Genomic DNA, 24,768 nt, shown 5'->3' on the forward strand with positions numbered 1-24,768 from the left:
TCAAGCAAATAGTATTAAAGAAAAATGTAGTGGCATGGATAAAAAATCAAGCGTGCACTATAGAATTGAGAGTACACAAAATGAATACTACAGCTTTTTAATGAAGATCATATTGAAACAGATATTGAGATGATTTTGACTTATGATTGCCAAAAAAATCAGGTGATTCCTAAAATAAAAGATCAATCTGCTTATTACCTTTGCCAAATGTATATTTATAACTTCACTGTCTGTCAAGGGTTATCACATTCACTGCTTACAAAGGCCACAATTTAATGGTTCATATAGAATGGTCAATTTATCACACTACGATATTGTGCAATGTATGTTCATATAAATTTGTCTATAATTTTATAAAATTTTGTACATGAGTAAACTTTTTTACTACGGTATGTTTAAAGTTTGAAAACTGGGAAAAATTGATATTTTTCAACGTGCAACGTGATATATCATGTATACAAACATAAGTGCAAACAGCGATTCTAAAGCTGAATGTAATAACAAACATTAAGTCACAGATATTACAGAGATTTGTATTACTATAACTAATTACGATTCGCTTCACAGTGTCTGGGTATGAACTGTTACAAAGACAAAGCGGTGAATGTTTCGGCTCAGAGTGCCGAGTCTGAGAGAGGAAACTCACTGATGAGGATATAAAAACAAATGGAGGGTAGTGATGTGGTGATGAGTTACTAAAAACCCGTTCATTGGCAAATTCCACAATTTGTGGATAATTGATACTTCTCTTATATAACTATGCTATTAATTTAAAAAAACAAATAAGTTATGGTTTCAAATATACATATACATATTTGTATGCAAAAGCAGTGGTAATGGTTCAGTTCAAGAGATAAATTTGTTTAATGTAATTTCCTATTAGTTAATTTTCCTGTAAATAGTAGAGTGACAAAAGAATTAAAATTCTATAAAAAAATTTAAATAAAATTCAATGTAAACTTTGCTTTTATAACACATAAGAAGGAGTAGTTTTCCATAAATAATGATTTTGATTACAACGATAAATGTGATTTTATCCTCTAAACCTACAACCTTCTGTTTTATACTAAATTGTCAATAAAAATGTTTAAAAACCTAAAATACTGTTTTAAGATTTTGAATTACCCTTATATTTATATATGGTATTGGTAGTATTGGGATTAGTAATATTGCATTTAAATATGTACATTTAAGATAATATAGTAAATTTATGAAGATAAGACAGCTTTTAATATAAATAATTTAAACATGTCAACTTTTATATAGATTTACTATCTACAGAATTTATCAGCAGAGACAGAAGCTTTTATCTCCACACAATCGTGGTCGATGACAAAGTATGTTAGTGTCAGCCTTTAGCGGGTAAACGTCACTCTTAAAATGACATCATTTATGTAAGCTGTATTTTTTATATCATATACTATGATGTAAAAATATGATTTGACAGCAAAAAGTTGGATATCATTATTTTTCACAGGCACTATTTTTATAGTGTATCAACGTCGTATTATATGATTTATATTACAATTATATCCAGTTGATTGAAATTATTTGTTTTAATTTGCACTTTACAATATCGTATGTGTTCTAATTATAATACAATTAGGTAGATAGTCTTAGTTTTGAGGGAAAATGTAATGAATTTATGTTAGTCAAGGATAAAGTTACCTAAGTTATAGGAATCTAGTTCATATGTATTTATGATTACAAACCATTTTCAACATTTAGAACGATTATAACCCTGAACCTTCAAACAAATCCAATAGATTATTTTAACATTTTTATATTTGTTACATAGTTTTCAGTGAAATAAATTAAATTATTTGTACTGTCATAGCTATAACTGTGTAAAAATCCTTCATTTTCATTTTTATTTTGCCAGTCTAGAAGATAAAAATGGTTCATTATGATGGAGATTTTTTTCAGTTTTAATTAATTTAAATATTACAATTTTTTTTCATTTTAAGGGTACCAACGAGTACATATATACTAGTTTTTGTCATCATAAGTTTTACTCAAGATTGCATAGACGTACTGGGTAGCATGAACTAAGAATCTAAATTTACATGTTAACCGTCTCAATTCATCCAGTAACATCAGTTATACAGTAATTCTTTGATGGCTTTCCACTTGTATGTATGCGCTGAATGGAATCCACGCATATTCTCGTATTTGCCCAACGTTATGTAAATCATGTATACAGACCCAGAAACTCGATGCGAGTAAACCCATTAAATCAGTAGACAACGTTCCGACAGTGTTAAAACAAAATTTCTACACATCATTTTCTATTTTACATATTGGTTTCCATAGTTTAGTGTATTGGCTGCCAATTCAAAACACGAAAATGAAACTGTTCTTTTTATATTTGTATATTTTATTTCCAGACTATAATATAATTACTTCAATTCCTAAAGTGTAGTATAATTAAACGGTTATACCTTCAATACGTTTACTAAAATTTGCACATAGACTTGAAAAATCTTATATAATGTGCTAGTTTTAGTAACAGAAAAGTTATTGCGGGTGTCCAAAAAGTTCGTATCATCGATTTAAAATTTCTTGTGGTGATATGTAAGAACATCATTTGAGTATACTTTCATGAATATAAAAATAATCCCACCTCACCCAAAATGAAGGAACTGTTATGGCTAAAAAACTATAAATAGTATGACTCGAATAACTCATCTTATTTTTATAAATTTACGAAAAAGTTTAGCGTAAAAGTATTAATTTTAGAGTTCTCCCTAAAAAACTAACCGGTTGAACACAATCACGTTTTCACTTAAAACATCTATGTTTAAATCAGACAACTTAGAAAGCTAAAAATGTCACATCTGAATTGAAAAATATATATTTCAATTTCCATTATATCTAGCATAATCGTTATATGAGCGACAAGAACGAAAATCCTCTAAAACATCATTGTAATACTATAAGCATGTATTTATCATTTGTACATTGATTTGAGTAATTTTTCTTTTATGAGACATTTCTTTAACAAATTTACGAATCAAATAATTGAAATCTAAAATTTTAGATAATGTATTTTACATACAAGAAGAATAAATTACATTAATTGTTCCATAAATTGTAGAAAGAAAATAAAGCAAGTAAATTATTTCAAGATGTAAATATAACATAACTAGTTGAATTTATATTGTAAAAAATTATTAATTTTAAATACAAGAAAATGACGAATGTGTTATGAACATGAACTTTCATGTTTGAATTGGTTTTAAAGTTATAAAGCTTATAACATTTAAAGCTTTTTTTATTTAAGTATAATAATTGAGTTTTATATTGTATATATGCGTTTAATAAAGGAAGAAATATTTATTAATTTATTTAAATAAGTCCTTTTAGAAAAATAATAACAAGACTTCTATATTAGTTTGATTTTGTATCATAAGTTATACAAGGGAATCAATTTTTTAAATTGTTTATCTAATTTATTTTATATAAAATATATTTCTTGTTTAAAAAATAAAACCAATTTTCATTTATAGCTCACCGTTTAATCAAAAAGAGTGGTTGTGTAGAATATTCGTTTAAATTACAAGAAAAATAGATCAGTACTATTTACATTTAAAATTATAATAAAATTTATATTTATTTATTATATATTTATAAAATATTTACAATTGAATACCCAATTCCAAACTACTATTGAACTATTTTATTGTTTGAATACTAAACTGTGATACATACACCATTGTCTAACAAAAAGCCAAAATACGGAAAAGTCATAAACATACAGTACACATAGGTAAAGAAAAGTTAGTATATCATTAACTTTTAAAATTAGGAAATAAGAACCTAAGTTTTATAAGAAGCTTTTTATAAATACCTCACAGTGTTTAGCATTTTCAGATTATATTAATATTAAGCTTTTCTAACGTCAGCTTTTAATGTTAAAGTATTACTGTTTTAACTAACCATATTTATTGCGTATTCTTAACTATATTGTCGAGATCAGATTTACCAGAATTTAATTTGTTTTAAAGCACTAATTACTTATTGATTAGTTAACTTACAACTATAACTCAAGAACAGGTATATAAGCGGCCCCAGACCAAGTGTGTGTAATAAGACAGTTTCCATGCAAATGGGTATACGAGTATCTAGACTCAGTGAATCAGGAATTCAATTTGCGCTTTTGCCTTGTAAATAGCAGTAACCCCGATATGTTGGATATAGACAATAAATCTGATTGCTGATTGACTGATGATAGATTGTCATAAATTTATAATTCCGACATTGAGTACTTTCAGTGTCATAAATGATATATGTACTTAAAATAATTGTTGTTATATTGGTTAGAAATAATACAGAACCATTATATAACTAATTTAATTCTCATTGGAAGCTGTACAAATGGACAGTTTTAGCTTTTGGTTCTAAACATGTGTTATTGACACAGTTTATTGTTTCTTTTCACATGAAATAAAAAGAGTTCTAAGACCAACAATACACAATTCGGTCTAAACTAATTTTGTAATAACCGCCTAACAGTAACTGTTATTATAAATCCCATTTTAGAGGCTGGACTTTAAGCTGGATTGGCTGCGTTTATACTACCAAGAAATAGCGCAGGTTGTGTGTCCGGCAGTAATAAAAGCTAGTCTAAACAGGGGCAAGAGCTCTCGCGAGCGCTGTTGCTACCAGTGTCGGGCGGTTGTACACGAGAATTGGAGAGCAGTGTTGGACAGCAAAACTGTCTAGTTTAAACAGATGCGTACTACAATATCTGTTGCGACTAGCTGTTTAGAGCCACATTGATGTCTTGCATTAAAATTTATTCTATAAACATTACCTAGACTTTATTGTCGTGTGTGAAGAGAATTCTCATTGACTGCTCCAACAACCTGCTGCAGCAGGTGTTACTTGCGATGGTACTCTAAGTGAAAGTTGCTTAGTTTTGTTCACATCATGCGACAGCAGGTGTTACTTGCGATGGTACTCTAAGTGAAAGTTGCTTAGTTTTGTTCACATCATGCGACAGCAGGTGTTACTTGCGATAGTACTCTAAGTGAAAGTTGCTTAGTTTTGTTCACATCATGCGACAGCAGTTGTGCAAGATCTCTCGTAACTTTACTCGCCAGATATAACACAGTTTTAAACCCTGTCTGTAACCGTTGCAATTTTTAACAGTGCCATCAACCTTCAACTCTATCAACTCTCTCCCAGGTACCCATGTGGACAGAAAGAGGACGGACCTCTCCTTAAGAAATAAAGAAATGAAAGAAATTGTATTCGATTGTTTATAATATACAAATTCTATTTATTGCCAAATATAATAATGTTATTGAATACTTTTTTGGGATTCAATTTATAATAAATTTAGTCACAGATTGATTATTTATCAAGTACCTTAAGAGCAGGAAGTCTGCATTTACAACGCAAATAATAATTTCCCTAAAATCACGAACAAATATTGTTCGGTATTTTACCAATATAAATGTTAGAATCAGTTCTGAATGAGATCTTCCTAAAAAAATTTAGTTCAGACATAAGAACAGATAGGACAAGGACATTCACTCAGGGTTATAAAGTTTACTGAAATCTTATACCAAGACGGTTTCCAACTCTTCCGCTTCCTTAATTTACTTTGACAACGTCATCAAATTGTTTACTTCATCAGCTCACCTCTTTCGTCTCAGCGAGTTAATAATTTTCCAAATTAAGTTGTTCCAACTTAGACTGACGTCAATATTTTGTCATAGATTAAAAACATCCTATGACATTAAAAACTATATAATGTATTAATACAAATATGGGAATGCCATTCCTTCCATTTTAACTGTAGTTATTTTATAAATGGCAAATAAATTTATATGCTCTATTTATTATGTTTCATTTTCCAATATATTAGTTATTAGATTGTGATAAAAGAACATTCACATAAACTACTCGCGAAATGTATACGTTTATTTTGGATTGGTTTAACTTTTTTAAATAATTATAAATTACATTTAAAAAGGATTTTTCATAAAAATATACATTTTCTTATGAGTTAAAATACAAATTTATAACACTGGGGAAATGCCTGATAATATTTAAAATCATGGCTATTTTTATGCAGCAAATGTTTAGTTTTTACAAAATACTTAAGACCACTTTTAAAATTGTTCTTCTTGAATCATTGAAATTGCCAATTACTTTATATAGTTATCTTTTCCATTGTTTTCCTCTTATGGAATGCATAATTTATAAATTTGTATGGTTTTCTTTGTCCACATCCAAAGTTCGGGGTTTTAATAGTTTATCACTAATATTAAACATCAAGCAATTTAAAATAATTCAATTAGTTCAATAATATTGAACAAAAAGTTTGGAGGAGTTTATAGTGATAGTGATAGAATAGGTTTCTTATTCTTCTTTGTAAAGGATGAACTGATCATAATTTTTCCTCATCCAAAGTTTGAGTTTTTGAATACTTAAAACTAATAGTGGTTCTAATATGATTTTTTCTAATATGCATAGTTCTAGTATGCCTTCATTTAAATTAGACAGCTTTATTTTTTGACGGTTTCAAATATATAATTAATTTGAAACATAATTTATTGGAGCATTTACATGAATAATAGGATCTTGGAAATTTGCCATCGTTATAATTTACAAGAATGGAAACTATGTTCCTCTTCTCGAGATGTCACAAAACTTAATACATAGGGTAAAACAAGCACGAGCAATTATAATTACCTGAATAAGACAAACTTTTATCATCTATGCGTAGAGTTCCTGTTTATTTCATTACTGAATGTAGTATAAAATGTTTTCATCAACGTAAAATAATTGGCAAAGCTTTAGCGAAACCTGTCACTCGTAGGTCTGGAAAAAACTTATTTTCTGTATTTTATAAGTTTAGCTGTCTGTCTGTCCGCACGATATCTGGAAACGAACTGAGCTATATAGTTTAATTGTACATGAAGCCTCTTTAATATAAGAGGAACACTGAGTTCGATGATAGCTCACATCACTCAATCGGATTTGGCTGATCGTTAGTGAATATATTTACAATGGTCTTCGGCGTGATGTCGCTTTGCGAGGCACCCGGCAGGACGGGCTCCTCCATTTCCCGAGGATAAGTAGTGAGGTTGGCAGGAGGGGGTTTGCCTATTTCGGTTCGGCATTGTACAATGGACTCCCGGCGAGCCCCAAAGACCTTTGCCTTGCAAGTTTTAGAGAAAAAATCAAATGTACTCTAATTAGATAAGTATTTAGTTTAAAACCGAATTTGTATTTTTATTGTATTGTTTGTTTTGACGAAAGTTATTTTGAAAAGCTGTTTATACAGAAAATCGCTTGAAAATAAAGGCATTTTTATTTATTTATTTTTTTATTTTATTTATAGGTGACCATGATGGCAACGAGAAAATAGCACAAAACACAATTTTGTTAAAATACAACACAACCATAGTAGATTGGAGCATTTGACATATTAACACATCTAGCCAAGTTATCCCAACACATACAACTTCTATTTATAGTGAAGTGATGTGGAAATTTTAATTATTTAAACAATGATATGAAACATTATTACATGAACGAAAATCTTAATATATCATGTAGGAGGGTATGTTGAGAAGGATATCATATGTAAACATTACATTTTGAATTCAACTTAATTTCTACAAGAATATGTTATATTTGATTTACTGGTTGCCTACCGATCTGCAGGACATATTTTCATGCAACCTTAGCTAAGCCTGTTATAACTGACGATGTCGGATACTGTTACCTTGTACTACCATAAAAACCTTTCAGGAATCTGTTTTGAGGTTGATATTTCTTATTCTTTATAGAATCCGTTAGCGCAGTAACATTGCCGGTTACAAGAAATAGGAATAGCTTACACTTATGCAGATATTATCAATGTGTCTATGTGGTGGAGTTACATTAAGCAATAAGATAGGTGAATTTATTACATTGTCTAAATATATTGTTACTAGAACAATATAACACATAACACTATAATAGAGCATAGAAATTAATTATATGCGGGTGAAAAAGATACTATGCATTTTTTCCATGGGGTTCTAGGAATTATATGCTCGGTGTATACCGTAATATTTATTCTGAATACTTGTACTATTAAAATATATCTAATATATTTTTAATTTAAGATTTACTTACAACAAATATAACATAACACTTTTTTTAACTTTCAAGCAGTAATTTAATTAATGTTTCTCTTTATTAAAATGAAATGCGTTTTTTAATGTTTACTGTATAGATGTAAACGGATTCCCACATTAGCACGACATTAACCAAATATGATCTCTTACTACAGTTAGCCCGTTGGCAGAGAGCTGAGCGAGCTCATTATCTCGTGTTGCTCATTAGTGTAGAAGATCCTTGTTTATGGTCTCAAGGCTAACCTTCTTCTGGACAACTTGTCGAGCGGCTTCCTTTAAGATAACGCCGTCTTTCAGAAGTTAAGTTAAACCCCTTTCAATTTACAAACATTTCCTTAAAACTTTTCAAGTTTTTATACTCACCACCGCAAATGTTTAAAAGTGTATTCAGTGGTATTATATTATTCAGTACAAAGTTTACCTGTTTCATCATGATAATCAAAATAAAAAAGTGTCGTACTATGAAATGCTATATGTTTTTATAACTTGGATAAAGGATTACTTACAATAATAGTTCATAGTTGGCCATAATACATCCAAAGATTTATGTTGGATTAAGATTCAACCGTAATTGTAGTGAACTGTTTTAAAAGCTACTTTCTATGCAAATCGGTGTATCTAGGCTCCTTGTAGCCAGAATCTAATGTGATCCCTTTAATTGTGTAAACGCATTTGGGTTTATGCTAAGCGTGGATTATTTTGTGTTCTTTGATAAATAAAATAAAACGTAAACTCAGACATGTAAACAGTTCTGAAAGTTACATTGTCCATTTTTTATTTAAAAATCTTTAAAATAATTTATTACATTATACTTTAAATAGTGGCAAATTATGTCTGGTTAAATAGTAGAGCAACCATAGTTTTAGAACTATAAATTCCCGGATTAAAATTACAGAACAATCTCATAATTGCCTTCATGTTCTCAATACATGTTATGATTTATAAATTGATGTCTTTTAATTTAAACAGTAACTTTCAACCATAAAAGTTGTGGTAATTAAGGGAAGTTAGTTAAGTTTTGATTGTGTTTCTAATATTTAAAGGAGAGACAAATCTTTTATAGTTAAATTTAAAATAGACTGAACTTGAATTTAAAATTTAGTACAAATATAAAAAATAATCAAACTACTGTTTTATCATCCGAGTATATTTCTATTTCATATTTTTTGCGCTATTTCCCTGCTATAAAACCCTCCATCTTCGAAACAAATGTTTATATTATTTTTTATTTACACAGGTACATATATAGCCACTTTTTTATTTAGATTATCTAACTTGTTTCATGCACGGCTCCATTGTTCATCTGAAGGCAAGAGTGTTACCGTGTGGATATAATTTAGATGTCTCGATATTACCAGGACACTTCGCAAATCCGCAGTGTTAATCACTGTGTAGTAGATACTGTATATATTAACAGAGGTATATAATAATTCTGGATTTTTATGGGTTGAGGGATTAAGAATTGCAGCTTCAAAGGAACATATAGTAAGAGACATTCTTCCCATGCTTTACAGCCATTATTCATATACTTTAATGAAGAAAGTTAATTTTTACTAGTTTCCGCGCTAAACTTTACATTACTACTAATATTTTTAGGGGTATTGAATTGCTAAATCGAATATGTACTAGGTATATTAAATTTAAACATATTTTGTAACATTTACTTATAATATAGTAGTATGAATCATTTCACAGACATGGACCAATAGCTATAAGCAGTAAATGGTAAGCAAGCAATGCCACAGGACTGAATCAGCGCCGGCTGTGGGAAATGGACCGTTTAGCTCCCATTAGTCCTGAGTTTCCCGATAACTAACGGCCACATTAAGAAACTATCGCAAATCAGCTTCTTGTCTTTAGCGAGTGATCTTTTAACTCTTCCAGCTTTAATGACTACTGAAAATCTAGTCATAATTAGTACTTTTGCAGTCAGCATGTAATCGTTTTTGCAATTACGAAGCTACAACTGTGTGTTCTATTGAAAACAAATAAAAAGCATAACAATTTCAAATGTAAAATTATTTTTCTTTTAAATTTGCATTAATATGTGTGATAAAGCTTGCTCAAAATAAAAACTTATTTAAATTTTTTACAGCAATTCCTCTAAAACCCACTTTCGTCTGCTATCAAATTATCTGACACAGAAAGGAATATTGCTGTCAAATATGAATACAGCATGTAAAGTTCTGACACGCATACATGTGCATATAGATAGCTATTGGCCACCATTTTCAAACTACAAGAGATTGACAAAAATTTCAAATGCAAACAAATTTTACATTAAAATACTAAAAATGAAAATTTTCTGGTTTGTATTGAATCTCTAATAAACATTTTAGGTGTGTCCCAGTGTCAAGTAAATAGCATAACAAAATACATTTAAAAAAGTTAAGATATAGGAGGAATATGAGGTGGTTTTAAGAGAAAAGCGACATATACACCTAAAAGGCAAAGTGCAATGAAGTTTATCATCTATCTGAATTGCTTGTAAAGTCGTTATTGTAGAGAAAATTCCAGAGATTGTATACACTTTCTTATTTAAATATAAAAAAGCTTTCGTGTTGTATTCATCAAGGCCAGAAAATCTGCTAGTAACAAAAGTTTTTTTCTAAACTACAATACAAAATATAATATAGGATTCGGTATCCAGATCAGATGTCTGCTTCACATGGTTAAGCCTAGCTGAGAGAATCAAGCGAGAAAAAGATCTATCAATTAAAAGAGACATTTTGAACGGAGAAAAAAGTGTTCACAGATTAAAATTTAAGGCGTTTTACCAAACTATACAAGACAAAGATGATACACTGTTGATTCGCTCATATGACTGCCAAAAAATATCCCTATGCCTATAGTACCAGATCAGTCAACTTATAATAGCCGAGAAATTTATGTCAAGAACTTCACAGTTGTGAGAGGCACAGCATGCCCAAGTTTGATAAATCGAATTTGACGTCATATTGCTGGAAAGAGACACTATATTGTCTTGAATTTTTTATAAACTTAACGTTTTTGATTGGAGGAGCTATGATAAAATGCACCTAGTTTCCGACATATGCGCCGGACAAAATAAAAACTCTGCCATCTTAACCATGGTCAACTATTGGCTGGAGTCATTTACTCATAGCCAAATCAATGAATTTGAAATAGTTTATCCAGTAACTGGGAGCAGTTTTATTCCCCTAAAAAGTCTTAAAAGTGGTAATGTAAAGAAAGTTGTTAGGGAATTGGAAGGGATACGAAATCCATAGGAAGTTTACAAAAAATCTCAGAAGTTGCGACCGTAAATATTATCGGCAAAGACTGAAATTTCCATGGTTTCAAGAATTATAACAATAGCACATTAAAGCCTACCAGTTTATGGCATTTAAAAATTTATAAATATAAGGAGTTAGTGAAAATACTTTACCCAAACCAAAATAAATCTCAATAAACTATTTGGTTACCTAGAAAAAAGCTACATTGCGTATATAAACCCCTTAGTTTATCCACTGTGGAAGCTATAACTTGTCACCAGTTATAGTAAGTGTATAGTATATATATATATATATATATATATATATATATATATATATATATATGTGTGTGTGTATGTATGTATGTACAGTATATATACTATATATAGTAAGTATAGTAGTGTTAATAAGACTCTTCCCGGAAAAAAATCTAGAGAAATTGTTTCAGAGCCCATACCAGAAACAAACATTCTTAGCAGTGCATAAAAGAATTATGTGAAAAAGCTCTTAGTTAAATCTTATGGAGAACACTCCTATAATCTGGAAGTTCTACAGTTTTTTTTTTTTTGGGGGGGGGGGGGTTTTCAACAGAGCTAAAGCACCCGAAGCCGAGAGAGAAGAAAATCAATTCTGTTAGATAGCTGACGATGATGTTGATGTTATTGTGATTTTTAGCCTTAAATATGTTATCTATCTAGTAAAGACAATTAATGGACAACATTTTTAAATAGTTGAAAAGAATTGAACTAAACTACAATTATTGTAATAATAAAAAAGTTTTACTTGCTAATTAAAAATAATTATACTTTATGAGGATCCCATCTTACTACCTCTAGGCGTGCTTGTTAAAACTCTCTAAACCAAATTAATTTTCTAATTTAAAAGAACCCAGTATAATTTGTTATAGTATATGTCATAAACAGTGTTTATATGATTATTTTTAAATTTAACAAGTCATTAATTTTAGCCGAAACATGAGTAAGCCTCTAAAACAATTTTTTTGCCATTTCCCAACTAATTTTTTTTGTTAAGTTAGTCAGTTATGATTTTACACCCCTCATTAGAACTTTTATAGCTAGAATTAGTTCAAAAGCACAGACAAGCAAACTTTCATCTAGTATATAGTTCTTGCCGACCGCTTCAAGAGGTGTCAAATTCTGACTATCTTATCTTTTTAGGCATTTTGTATGATAACAGTACTCTGAAATCTACTACAATGTGCGTTGAAAATATTTATACTTACAATAAATGCAAATAAAATGATAAGAAGAAACAAGGAAACTGTTGATTACGTTAAAAATTCTCTTTTAATTAATATTTTACAACTTTAGAGACCAATGTAGGACTTTGACGTTTTTTAAAGACCAGCAAGGCGTAGGTTGGAGGAATTTTCGGAATAACAATAGGCGTATATTCATCCAAGGGACCCTAAGAATATCCGTGTCAAATATTTGCACAATCGGTTTACTTTTTATGTTTACTTTGCACACCATTTTATGCATGTAAACAAACAAACAATAAAGGAACTTTCGAATTTATAATATTATTATGATTAAGATTTTTGGTACAGTATGGAGTACGTAATTGTAACAAAAATAAAACAATTCGTTGCGACTGTTAGAATATGTAAATTATGACTAAAAGTCAAGTTAATTTTTATAAATGCACAATAATTCAAGTAATGTTTCATAAATAATGAAAATTAATTAATGATGGTGATTACTGCTCATATTGATAAATTGAATTATGGGCGATTAAAAATGTTTTGTAGGCTGATTTGTCCTGCGAACCACAAAAAATGTATAAAAAGGTTCGTGCTACACATTCATGTACTTTATTAAACGTATTTTAACATTCGTATTCAAGCCCTAATTTCAACCATAAATTGATTTAGAAGACATATATATATATATATATATATATATATATATATATATATATAAATTAAACAAATATATATAAAACGCCTTTAAATAGTGTTTGGCTATTTAATAAAGGTTAACAGTCTCGTAACTGCAGTTTATAACATGAAGGCGATTTGAAAGCTTTTATCTCTTATCTTCTTAATTTAATTTGTAACTGCTTAAATTTATAAATAAAAACTATTCTCGAATCCACCTGAAAACACATAAATACGCAGTAAATTTAAACTAAATACAGAATTAAATTACCTGTGAACGTGTATCTTCATTATATATTTGTACAGATGATATTATTAAATTAAAATTAAAATATTTGCAATCTGGTATTATGCAGAATACACTTGCGACAAAGGAATAACATTTAAGTTCACATTTTGACTATGTACATTTTTTAATCCTTTACTTTACTAGTTTTACATTTTTTCAGGATTTCTTTCCATATTATTAATTCTTTTTAGGTATAAACAGTTTTTACATATTTGATGTTTCAACGAACAGAATTTTTGTAATTAACTGTTAACTGAATTAATGTAAAAGTATCGAAAACTAGTCGTAAACATCAACCTGATTAAATTATTATTTTATTTCATTAAGAAATAATCTTCAAGTATACTTTCGTTTCCACTGTATCAATTAATTAAAATTTAATAAATATTTCATACCACACATAAAATGCAAATCTGAAGGAGGGATTAAGCAAGTCAACCCTTTAATCTAAATACTGTAATTACGAAAAACAAAGCACGTTGTAAAGTTTAACCATTGTTTAATCTCCTGTTTAATGAGTTTGAACGAAAGTTGTTGAGAGTTGATTTGAACTAAAATAGGTACTTTACTTGTTCTTCAGTTACTACTCTAAGGTGATGTGTAGCGTTTTATTATTATGTCAGTATTGAAGTACGAAACGTGTTCCTTCTAAAATTTACTCCAGATTATTAGTAAAATAACTGTTCCCTTTAATTTTAAACTATGTGAAACTTGATTATAATTGTCACCCAGTACTAACATACTGTTATAGATTACTCTGATGTGTACATGTGTGAAGATTAACTTTGTGTCATCAATAAATATAATTTTTTCTTCGTAATAGGAGTGATATATTAGGTTAAAAACACGAACTATTTGTATATAGGTATAGTTCACCATCGTATACTTGTTATGTGGCTTATGGAAATAGTGTACAACTAATACAATCATCATAGTATCAAGTGTTTAGGTTAATATTGACAGTTAGAAATCTCCTCTGACTAAAGTGTCATTAGCATCTCACAATACATCAGTTGATTCCCAATAGCAACCTAATTAGAGACCACAAGACAAAAGTTGGTCATGATATATCTAGAAGGTAAATAATCACAGACGATTTTGATAAATTTAGTTTAGATACGCTTTAGAGTTGTTACGCTGCTCAAGTAAGAACGTTTGATTCTGATTCAGTAAGGTGCTATAATATACTGGGCCATATAAGTATAGATTTCGAAATACAGTTCTTCCCAACTACATTGTCATCGTAGATGTTTACATACTTTTAGCTAAAACTTGTTTCCTATATGTTTCGGTTGCAAAGGCTACGTACTTTGGAGTTTAGCGGATCAGAATGGACAGAGTATAGTGCTTTTACCAAGAACAATTATTAGTCATCCTTACAGATGTTTAAGGGCTGATTTCATTGCAGAACATCTGTCAAGGTACGGGTACATCTAGCTTTGGCTAGGGATGACAATCTTGGGTTGCAAAGATGTCATATGTGTTCCTTATTTTACTGTAATCGGTGGGTCAGTCCCGACCGTAGCTGAATCTTCAGATATATTCAATTACTTTAGGTATGAGAGTAGAAATATTCATTAAGACATTTTGCATAGTTCAATTATGCAAAGTATCACTAAAACTTTTGTATTCTGATCTCTTCTTTAGGTGTACAAATAAACGAACATGTAGCTTTATTATAATTCTAAATTAACATACATCTGAAGCGTTATGACACTCAAAAGTTATAAATTACAACATACATGCCGTGTGGTAATTAAATGAACATAGTCTCTTTAACATGCTCTCAATAAAATATTTATCATATCCAATCAAACTAAATAAGTCTAGTAATAAATCTACTCACTATAATGATTCACTGACTTCTGACCAAATCTTCGAGTGGGTACGAGCCTTTTTTGTTGTTGGTACCATTCAAGATGATAATTAGATCTGAATGGTACTGTAGTAATAGATTGCGGTTGAGATACCGGTATATGAATTTCATCCCACAACCACATATACAATGTTTTCGAAATGAATGGGGTTAGGTATTTTAGAGATATATCTAGAACTTTTAAAATTTTAAGTACGTTACAGCCTGAAGACATTGAGTGGCAACACGGTGATTTCTTCCTATTACCATGAACATATACCTTGAGGATATTTGAGGTATTCACCCTAAAATGTATTTTTCCAACTTGGTAGTAGGGTGTAGTAATTTAAGCCAAGCTGTTGTATGACATCTAAAAACTGGATACAATATTTTTGAGTATTCAAGTTTCCATATACGAGTAGAATTATTCGTAAGGACAGATCCGGTATTAAAGAGAAACTTCTCTTATACAATGTCTTTGCAGTATTGATCGTCTACTGTACAGTTAAAAATTATTAATTTACAAAAATAATTGGGCTGTACGTGTATGTAGAATATGGTATTATTACAATCTTACTGATAAATCTACAGTTAGTAAAATAAGTAATAAAGAATGCTTATATATTTTTGCAACGGAATTTACAATGTAAATTTCTATCAGTCTAGAGACTGTGCTAGCCTATTTTATCAGTCGGGTTTTGTACCCTGCCAAAATAATCGATGGTAGCACTGATTATTCGATAGTCAGTAGTTATCGTGAGGGACTGTGTACACAGCTTAGTATACTGTACACAGAGTACGTGCTGTGTGCTCTTCTGCTTATCTCCTACACATATACTACGTCGTCAGATTCTGGATCATACTTAATTATAGTGCTAGTTAGTTATAATTAGATGTATCCGAGTTACATTTACATTCAAGTCCCTTATGGCCTATATCATTTAATTACATGGTACTATTGGAGTATTAAAGATTTTAAGTTTTCAATTATTTCTTACAATATTTCTGATGGAATTTTTCCTTCAAAGTTAACAATTTCTATAACGCAGATACCAAAACAGATAACAACTGTAATTGTTAATTGTATGTATGTGTATGTTTATCTGAAATATTGTCTCATATTTCTTATTTGAATAAAGAGTTATATAGTAGGGGTTATCACATACTACAATAATGTCATTTATTAGTAGCTCTACACGAACAACAATTTAAGTGGTTTCAAATGTAATAAATGCCACAGTGAACATCTTACATTTTATCAGACTAAAACCTGTCTAAATTTGTAATAAAATGTTTTATGTTGTACTAGCTGTTTCCCGCGGCTTCGAGAACTTTTCGTAAGCTTTGCCCATATATGAGCAGTTTTTATTCAAGCTAATTATATTTCCAACTCCCATGTTGAGTTTGTTTTGTTGCCACGATCAAGAAAATCTGTCAAAAGTATAAGTTTATAACCATTGAACAAGTAAACGTATTTTATTCTAAAGTGATATAAAATTCAAGCTTTAAGTTCAACCGGAAATTCTTTAAAAAACAAATATGTATCGTAACTTAGTACCTTCAAACAGTGTTTGGCTATTTAGTATACTTACATCTCTTTTAATTGCAGTGTATTATATACATGCGCTTTGAAAACCTTTGCAGCGACACATGGTAGCTAGTTACATCAATTGGCATAGCATATAAACCTCTTCCCTGGAAGAAAAACTTACACATTTCCATATTGATTGGTCAAATAGTTTATAAACCTATAAAGGAGAGACAGCAAATAGATATTGATAAAATTATATATTGATAAAATTTAGAATATATTACTAGGATTTTTACATATAACTTCTGATGTAAAATTTAAACTTTATTAAGTTGATCATTAAGTATTTGAAAAGTTTCTGTGTACCTGTGTACATCTCTTAAGATTCCTTTGAAAACCAAATACGAGATCAAATAAAAACCATGTAGTTCTATATTTATGTAACAAATAATGATTCTTACTGTTAAAATTCTTACTACGGATTCAAATTATCAATCGTCAATAAAACATGCGAGGGAAAAAATAAATTGTCTGTTATGATGTTAAACGTTTTTAAGCTGTATTTTTTTATTCCAACTCCTGTATAGTTCCTATAAAGATTTTTTTTGTTTATCTTAATATTGTCCTTAATTTTTTTTTTAACGGAGAGGCAGGAAAATTCTTTTGCGCACACAGGTGGCCAGCCTGTAGTGTGGGACTCCTACTTACGTAGAATACCCACTAAAAACCTCCTATACTCTTAGGTTCTAGCCTGGAAACCGCTTATCGCTTTAAACTTCGGGCTAGGCCTAATTTTGGCTTACGCCCAGAGGGCTCGCGCCTATCTAGCCGTTCGGATCTTGGATCTGTCCCGCGTTCCGGTCCAGATCAATATTTTTGGCGCGGAGTATACCCTGCGCAAAGCTGGACCAGCAGCACCAGTAGTCTTCGCCCTGCAACATCCGGTCACAGACCGTGTCCACCGAAATTATACAAAAAGTTTGAGTCACTTCAAGGCGGGGCCTTTCCCAACGCGGGCAGCGGAAGAAAGTGTGTTCCGCGTCGTCGGGAACGCCTGATCAATAAATACAATCCGGCGAAACGGCCTTGCCCATTCGGTGTAGGTACGACCGGAAGTAGCCGTGACCACTCAAAAACATAGTGAGGTAGTAATCCACCTCGCCATGCCGCCGTTCTACCCACGGTTGGATTTGTTTGATAAGTCTGGCAGTCCAACGTCCGCGGGCGTCTTGTTGCCAGCTGTTTTGCCATTGCTGGTACGTACGAGAGCGCTCCTCAGTCCTTGCAGTGTCCTTGCCGATTTCGCCTTGTCGCTGATAAATTGCCTTCCTCTCCCCTGACAAAAGTTTGATGGGGATGACTCCAGCAATAGCCAGGACGGCAGACACTGTACGGTAAGCGGAACACACCCGGAGCGCCGCTTGACGCTGTACCCGGGCGATCCGTATCCGATAAAATTCAATATTTAGTGCGTCTGCCCACACCTCAGCCCCGTAAAGGAGCACGGACTGGACTGTAGACATTAGCAGTCTTCTCTTGCTGGACTTGGGACCGCCGACGTTGGCCATGAGCCTGCTAAGATGAGTTACCATCTTAGAGGCCTTGTCCGCTGTACGGAAAATCTGGTCCCTCCAAGTCAGCTTATTGTTCACCAAGACGCCAAGGTATTTTGCGGCTCACGTGGTCTGGACCATTACATCTCCCACTCTTAATGGGACGACGGTGTCGATTCGTTTCTTAGTCAAAATCACGATCTCTGTTTTGCTCAAAGCGAGCGACAGGCCGTGATTTTCCATCCATCTGTTAACGACTCGCATGACCTGGTTCAGTTTAAGCTGGGCCATTTCCACGTTGCGTGCAGCAATTAGGGCTGCGACGTCATCGGCGTACCCAACTAAAACCGTTTCCTCCGGCATCTCGGGCCTAAGGAGGCTGTCGTAAGCGACGTTCCAGAGATCCGGGCCTAAGATAGAACCTTGTGCGGCCCCGAAAGTGACATCCAACGTGCGCTGTCCGTCTTTCGTCTCGTATATGAGAGTTATGCATCGGAGATAGTCTTCTATCAGCCTCCGCAGATCTCGCCGAGTTAAAGGCATTCTTGACATCAAGCGTAACAAGAAGCACTACTCTGCGAGAGAAACAGTTATAGCTCTCGGCTGTGCACCGCTTGCTGCACCTCTCAGATTGCGTCGATCGTTGATCGTCCCTTCCTGAAGCCGTACTGACGCGGGGGATCTCGAAAAGTTTACCTGCCGTGTCCAACATACAAAGAGGCCTGTAGGACGACGGCATATCGGGATCACCTTTCCCCTTGTTAATCAGTACTAGCCTGGCAATTTTCCAAGGAGAAGGAAAAATCCCATTGGTCAGACAGGCGTTATACATATTCAGCAGGAGTCAGGGATGTGGAATACTTTTTTGAGACCCTCACTAGGAATTCCATCGGGGCCGGGAGCTTTGTTGCTCTTCAGGGAGCGAACGGCCATTTCCAACTCCTCGTTGCTGAAGAGAGGAAAGTCCTCTACCCTTCCAAAAGCGACTTGTGAGCGTAGCGGGTGGTTCGGAAACAGAGATGTGACGATCCTTTCCATGGTGGCGCCCTCCATAACGGAAGGTGGAGTGCGGGCGCAGAGTCTCTTAGTTACAATCTTATAACCCAGACCCCAAGGATCGGAATCGACATCATCTCTCAGTCTCCTCCAGCTCTCAGCTTTGCTCCGGCGAAGGGTTTTCTTAGCAGCCTTGTAAGCCTTCGTCTTGCTAACTCTGTCTGCGGGTATTCTCGCTCTAGTGGCGACTCGTCTTGCCCTCAGGCAGGTGTTTCGTAGCTGTGCAATCTCTGCTGTCCACCAATAAACGGGTTGCCTAACGAGCCGGCTTTTCCTGCGTGTCATTGACTGGTCGCAAGCCGAGGCAATCAATCCCATCGTAGATGTTACCAACGCCTCAGCACTAACCTCACCAGCTGCCTCATGATCCACTGCCGCTCCCTGTGCTATGACTGGTGAACTTCACCACGTCCAGCTTGTTGGTGTTCCAGCGGCTTGGGACTTCCCGAGATACATATCCTCGGAATTGGGTGGTGTCATTATTGAGGACGTCGAAAAGAATATACTGGTGGTCGCTTCCCACGAAATCCTCCAGTACTCTCCAACCAGAGATCCTCGCCAGCAAGGACTCAGACGCGAGAGTTATGTCGGGGATTGTACCCCTCTGCCCGAGACGTCAGAAGGTAGGTTTGTTACCCTCGTTTAGAACGATAAGCCCGGCCCTGGCAGCAAAGTCCAGGATATATTTCCCCCGGGAGTTAGTAGAGGGCATTCACCACTCGACAGCCCTCGCGTTAAAATCTCCGCCTACGATAATGTGCCCAGTGGTGTCAAGCACACGCTCTTCCAAACGATCGATTTTGCTACGGAAGTCCTGAATGGCCTCGTTGGGAGTGAGATAGCAACTAAAAAACGTCACGTCCCTACACTTTACCCAGGTAAAACCGCGGCCGCATCCATGACTCCGCACCGGCGATTCTGCATTATTTCGCTCCCAAATGCAGCAGTACCGAGACTGTCGGGAAACCAAGACGGTGTGTCTCTATTACGATACTGCTCGCTAACTAAAAGCGCATCAACACCGTGTTCCTGGGCAACCTGGTCCAAAAGAGCATCAGCTGTTCTGGATCTCTGGAGGTTGCACTGAAGTAGTCACATCTACGAGACTTTCTTCTTTGCCTTTTCAAGTGCAGCTTTGAAAATGCTGCACTTTCCAGAACCAGGAATATGCCCCAGAGAGTTCCCGCCGAGGCCCTTATCTTTGCAGAGGAAGCAGCAGGACTTATCACCATCCTTCCTCTTGTGGTCGTTTCCGCCACACCGAAGACAGTTTTTACTCCGGTCGGGCCCCTTGCAGTTTCTGGAGGAATGACCGTACCCGAGGCACCGGAAGCACCTCGAGACGACCATCCTCCGTCTGAGCCGGCAGTTTACCCAACCGACCTTTAGGTGCTGGAGGCTCAGCAGCTTATTGGCGAGCTTGTCACTTAATTCGACAACCACCATTCGCTGCTGGCTCCGGTTTGGTTTTGTCAACCAAACCTTAAGGCCCGCTTCATTTCCTTTAACTTCGGGAACAGTGTTCACGATAGATTGGATCACCTCCTCTTCCGTGGAGAGCCCGTCGAGGTCCTGGATTTCAACCGAGGATTTCGGGTCCAACTCCCGGATCACTCCCTTCTCTCCCAGGGCAGCCTTCAGAGAGGCGGCAAAATTGGCCTTGTTTGCAGAATTTCCCAGTTCCAGTGGAACATCTCCGTTCTGAGTCCGTCTGATAGGCTTTAACACGGTCGCCGTATCCTCCGGCTTGGCTTTGGTCTTTAGGTCTCCCAGGACTTCAGCAAAAGATCTCCCCCCTAAAGCTTGATCAGAATTGCCTCTGACCTGTGTTTTCTTGGTCTGGGTCTCTTGCACGCTGATGGAGGTTTCGCCCTTTGCGATTCCCTTACCCGAGTGTGCAGAAGAGCTTTTGGAGGAGCTACTACCGCTTTTTCTTTACAGGCTGCCTCCGCTCGCCTCATCTGCCGCCTCTCCTTCTGAGAGAGTCGTTTCCTCCACTCCCGGTCATCATATGGCTTGGAATCAGGAGGTAATTCCCTCTCGGAGGCATCCTGGGGCCTGGTCAGTCCTCTTGGAGAGACCTGCGTCGCCCTCTCCATCGTGCTAATTGTTGGCCTCTGGTCGCTAGGGCTCTTCTCCTCAGGGCTTGAACAGGACGCCCTATGAGCTCGCTTACGGCCAGATAACTTCTTTTCAGAAGTGCCAGCTCTCTGGTTCAGCCTTCTTAGAACCAGATCCATCATCTGTTGGTGCTGGTCCTTTAATTTAGGGAGGCCTTCTTTTATTCCAGAGTTTACGTTCCTTTGGACCTTGAAGGTCTGTAACATTGACTCCACAAGGTCCGACATACCCTTCAGGAGTTCTGTTTCCACATCCTCGGGATGTGAAGGATTCTCCAAGGCTGTGAACTGGTCCTCCGGGTTGCTCCCAGTAAACTTAAAAGTTGCGGGTTGTGGGGAGATGGTTTGAGCCATCAACGACACCGTCCCCAGCTCAGCTTTCCTGCCTCTCACCTCAGATGTTTGAGGGGGCGACCTTGGGGTTCTTGAAGAGCGGTTGAAGAAGGCAAGCTCTTCCTCCACCCTGCTCTTTTCCGTTTTGGGGGTGAGGGAACCCCTTTTGGCTTCTTGCACCTTTTGTATCTTTTTTTCTTGATGACTGTCCATGTTTGTCTGGATTGGCCCCCAAGACTAAGCAAACCCCCCATATCAGAACCCAAAGGTGAAGTCACACTGGACGACAATCTAGCGCAACTGAGTCTATATCCGACCGCCTCCAAAAACAGCGGCAGTCCCCCCGAGCAGTGGCCTCAGTAGAGCCCCCCCAAGACCGCAGCAGGGCCCTATCCGGTCGCCAACCGGCACAAGGAGGTTATTCGCCAGCTGATAGGGCAGCCAGGTCATGCAGGCTAGGCTGACCCGGGCCCCTGTACTATCTGGCGGCCTGGGAAGTGCAAGAAAAAACCCTGTTTTTAAACGGTACCCTCTGATCGGTTAGGACGTCCAAAGAAATGGAGGCTGAAAGATACGGAGCCACGCCGATAAGCAGACCAGAGTGATAAAAGAAAATAACTAGGACTATAGCGGATGAAACGGAATGTGAAAAGTTGAATAGGGTGGACCTGATTTATAGAGGGAAAGAAGAAATGAAATACACCCAACTGGGGAAGGAAATAACGAGACAAAACAGGACAGGAAAAAGGTGTGCGAGGATCAAGCCAGAGATAAGAAGGAAACTTGACCCTCTAAAAGGTGAGAGCATGAAGAAAAGGATCTCTCACCCCCTATTAGTCGGCTCTTACGACAAGCAGGGGAGGCTGCGGCACAATTCTAACCCGGAAACCGCACGGGCGAATATTGTCCTTAATAACCCCTATAGTATTCTTAATAATAAGTTACAGATTAATACATTGTTAATTATTTGTAACTTGTAACAAGAAATATTTTACTTATTGCTTCAAAACCCATGACAGTAAAGTACTTGAACACGGAATTATTAACGGTTTTATCAAAAATAAACATCATAATAAACCTAACACGGTTTCACCAAAAATAAATCTACATCGACAGCTTTAATTAGTTTTATTGAATACGTAATAGATCAAATAGAAGCTAAAAATACAACAACAGCAATATTCTTAGATTTAAGCAAAGCCTTTGACACCCTTGACCATGAACAACTGCTGACCAAACTAAATACCATGGGAGTACGGGGCACTGAAGCTGAGTGGTTTAGGAGTTACCTAACCAATAGAGAACAGGTAGTTGAAATCCGGCATACTCAAAACAATAAAATTGCACACATCAGATCCAGTCCACTTCCAGTTCTAAGGGGCGTCCCCCAAGGATCAGTTCTGGGTCCTTTACTCTTTACTCTATTTACGAACGATTTACCTAAGTACTTAGATGAATTTGCTACAACTCTGATGTATGCAGATGATACCGTTCTACTTTTAGCCGATAGAACCCCAGAAAACCTGGAGATAGAGTCATTCACTGCAATGAACATGGCGGTACAGTACTGCCATATTAATAACCTGGTACTTAATGAAGCTAAAACCCAGCAACTCATATTGGGCCCAAAAAGGAACAAACCGTGCACCTGCCTAACGTCCAAGCAGCATCAGAGGCAAAGTACTTGGGAGTGACAATAGATGAAGATCTCAAATGGACAACGGACTGTATGTTGTTAAAAGAATAAAATCAATAAGTGATGTACCCTCTGCAAAAACAGCCTACTTTGCTTTATTTGAATCGAACCTTCGCTATGGTCTCCTGGTCTGGGGTAATTCATCTGCAGGAAATCTCCAACGTGTGCTGGTAACACAGAAGAAAGCAGTGAGAACACTTGCTGACTTACAGCCAAGAGAGAGTTGTCGACCAGCTTTTATCAACCTCTCAATTCTGACGGTTGTATCCTTGTACGTGCTGGAGGCAGTAACCTGTGTGCTCGAGAGAGGTTTTCCCAGAGGATGTAACACACATCATTACAACACAAGACGAGCGACAGATTTTCATCTTCCTGGGCATCGACTTTCTCTATTTGAGGAGAAGCCCTCTTACATGTGTTTAAAACTGTGTAACCACCTGCCAGAAGACCTGAAGGGACATGGTGCGGCAAAATTCAAGAAGGAGGTGAAGCTGTGGCTGCTGCAAAATCCATTCCACTCGTTAGAAGAATACCTGAACAGAGAGCAAAACTAACAACCAAACTGGACATTTACCTGTAAATTCATTGTTTGTAAACTACGCAATTGTATTTATATGATCTGTAACAAATTTTGACGAGTTACAATTCTCAAAGAATTTGTAAATAAAGAATTTGTCTATTTGTCTATTTGACCTACAATACTTGAAAGTGAACTATAAAGAGCAGCAGCAAATCATATAGACGAAAATAGGTATCCATACAAATGTTAATTGTTCCAATAATAAACATGTTTACGCTGTTACCACATTATTTATTTTTAATATCGATGAAATTTGCTTGGACTATTATTAAAAAGTAATCAAATAAGTATTCCACTGTAATTATCAAACGTTTGGTGAAATAGGTTTAAACTTAATTCACTCACAAACTTATAAAATACGAGCAAAAGTATAGGTGAGGTATCTAAGAACAAACTATCTCATAATATCAATATACTATTATTATCATTAAAGTTACTATTTTATTCCATTCAATCTTTTACAGATCAGTAGAATAGTATC

The 24,768-nt window shown here is 35.0% G+C and overlaps 1 protein-coding gene across 1 annotated transcript in view; it reads right to left on the reverse strand.

Moving 5' to 3' along the window:
• Positions 1-18,541, reverse strand: part of LOC124358233 — a 32,612-nt gene extending 14,071 nt beyond the window's left edge. The window contains exons 1-2 of the mRNA XM_046810528.1: positions 18,455-18,541; positions 18,107-18,376 (exon numbers count right to left, since the gene is read on the reverse strand). Coding sequence (XP_046666484.1) covers positions 18,107-18,376; positions 18,455-18,541 — 357 coding nt within the window. The remainder of the gene's footprint in view (positions 1-18,106; positions 18,377-18,454) is intronic.
• Positions 18,542-24,768: the final 6,227 nt, after the last annotated feature.

Source organism: Homalodisca vitripennis, chromosome 3 (genome assembly GCF_021130785.1).
Source record: "Homalodisca vitripennis isolate AUS2020 chromosome 3, UT_GWSS_2.1, whole genome shotgun sequence".
Lineage (NCBI taxonomy): Eukaryota > Metazoa > Arthropoda > Insecta > Hemiptera > Cicadellidae > Homalodisca > Homalodisca vitripennis.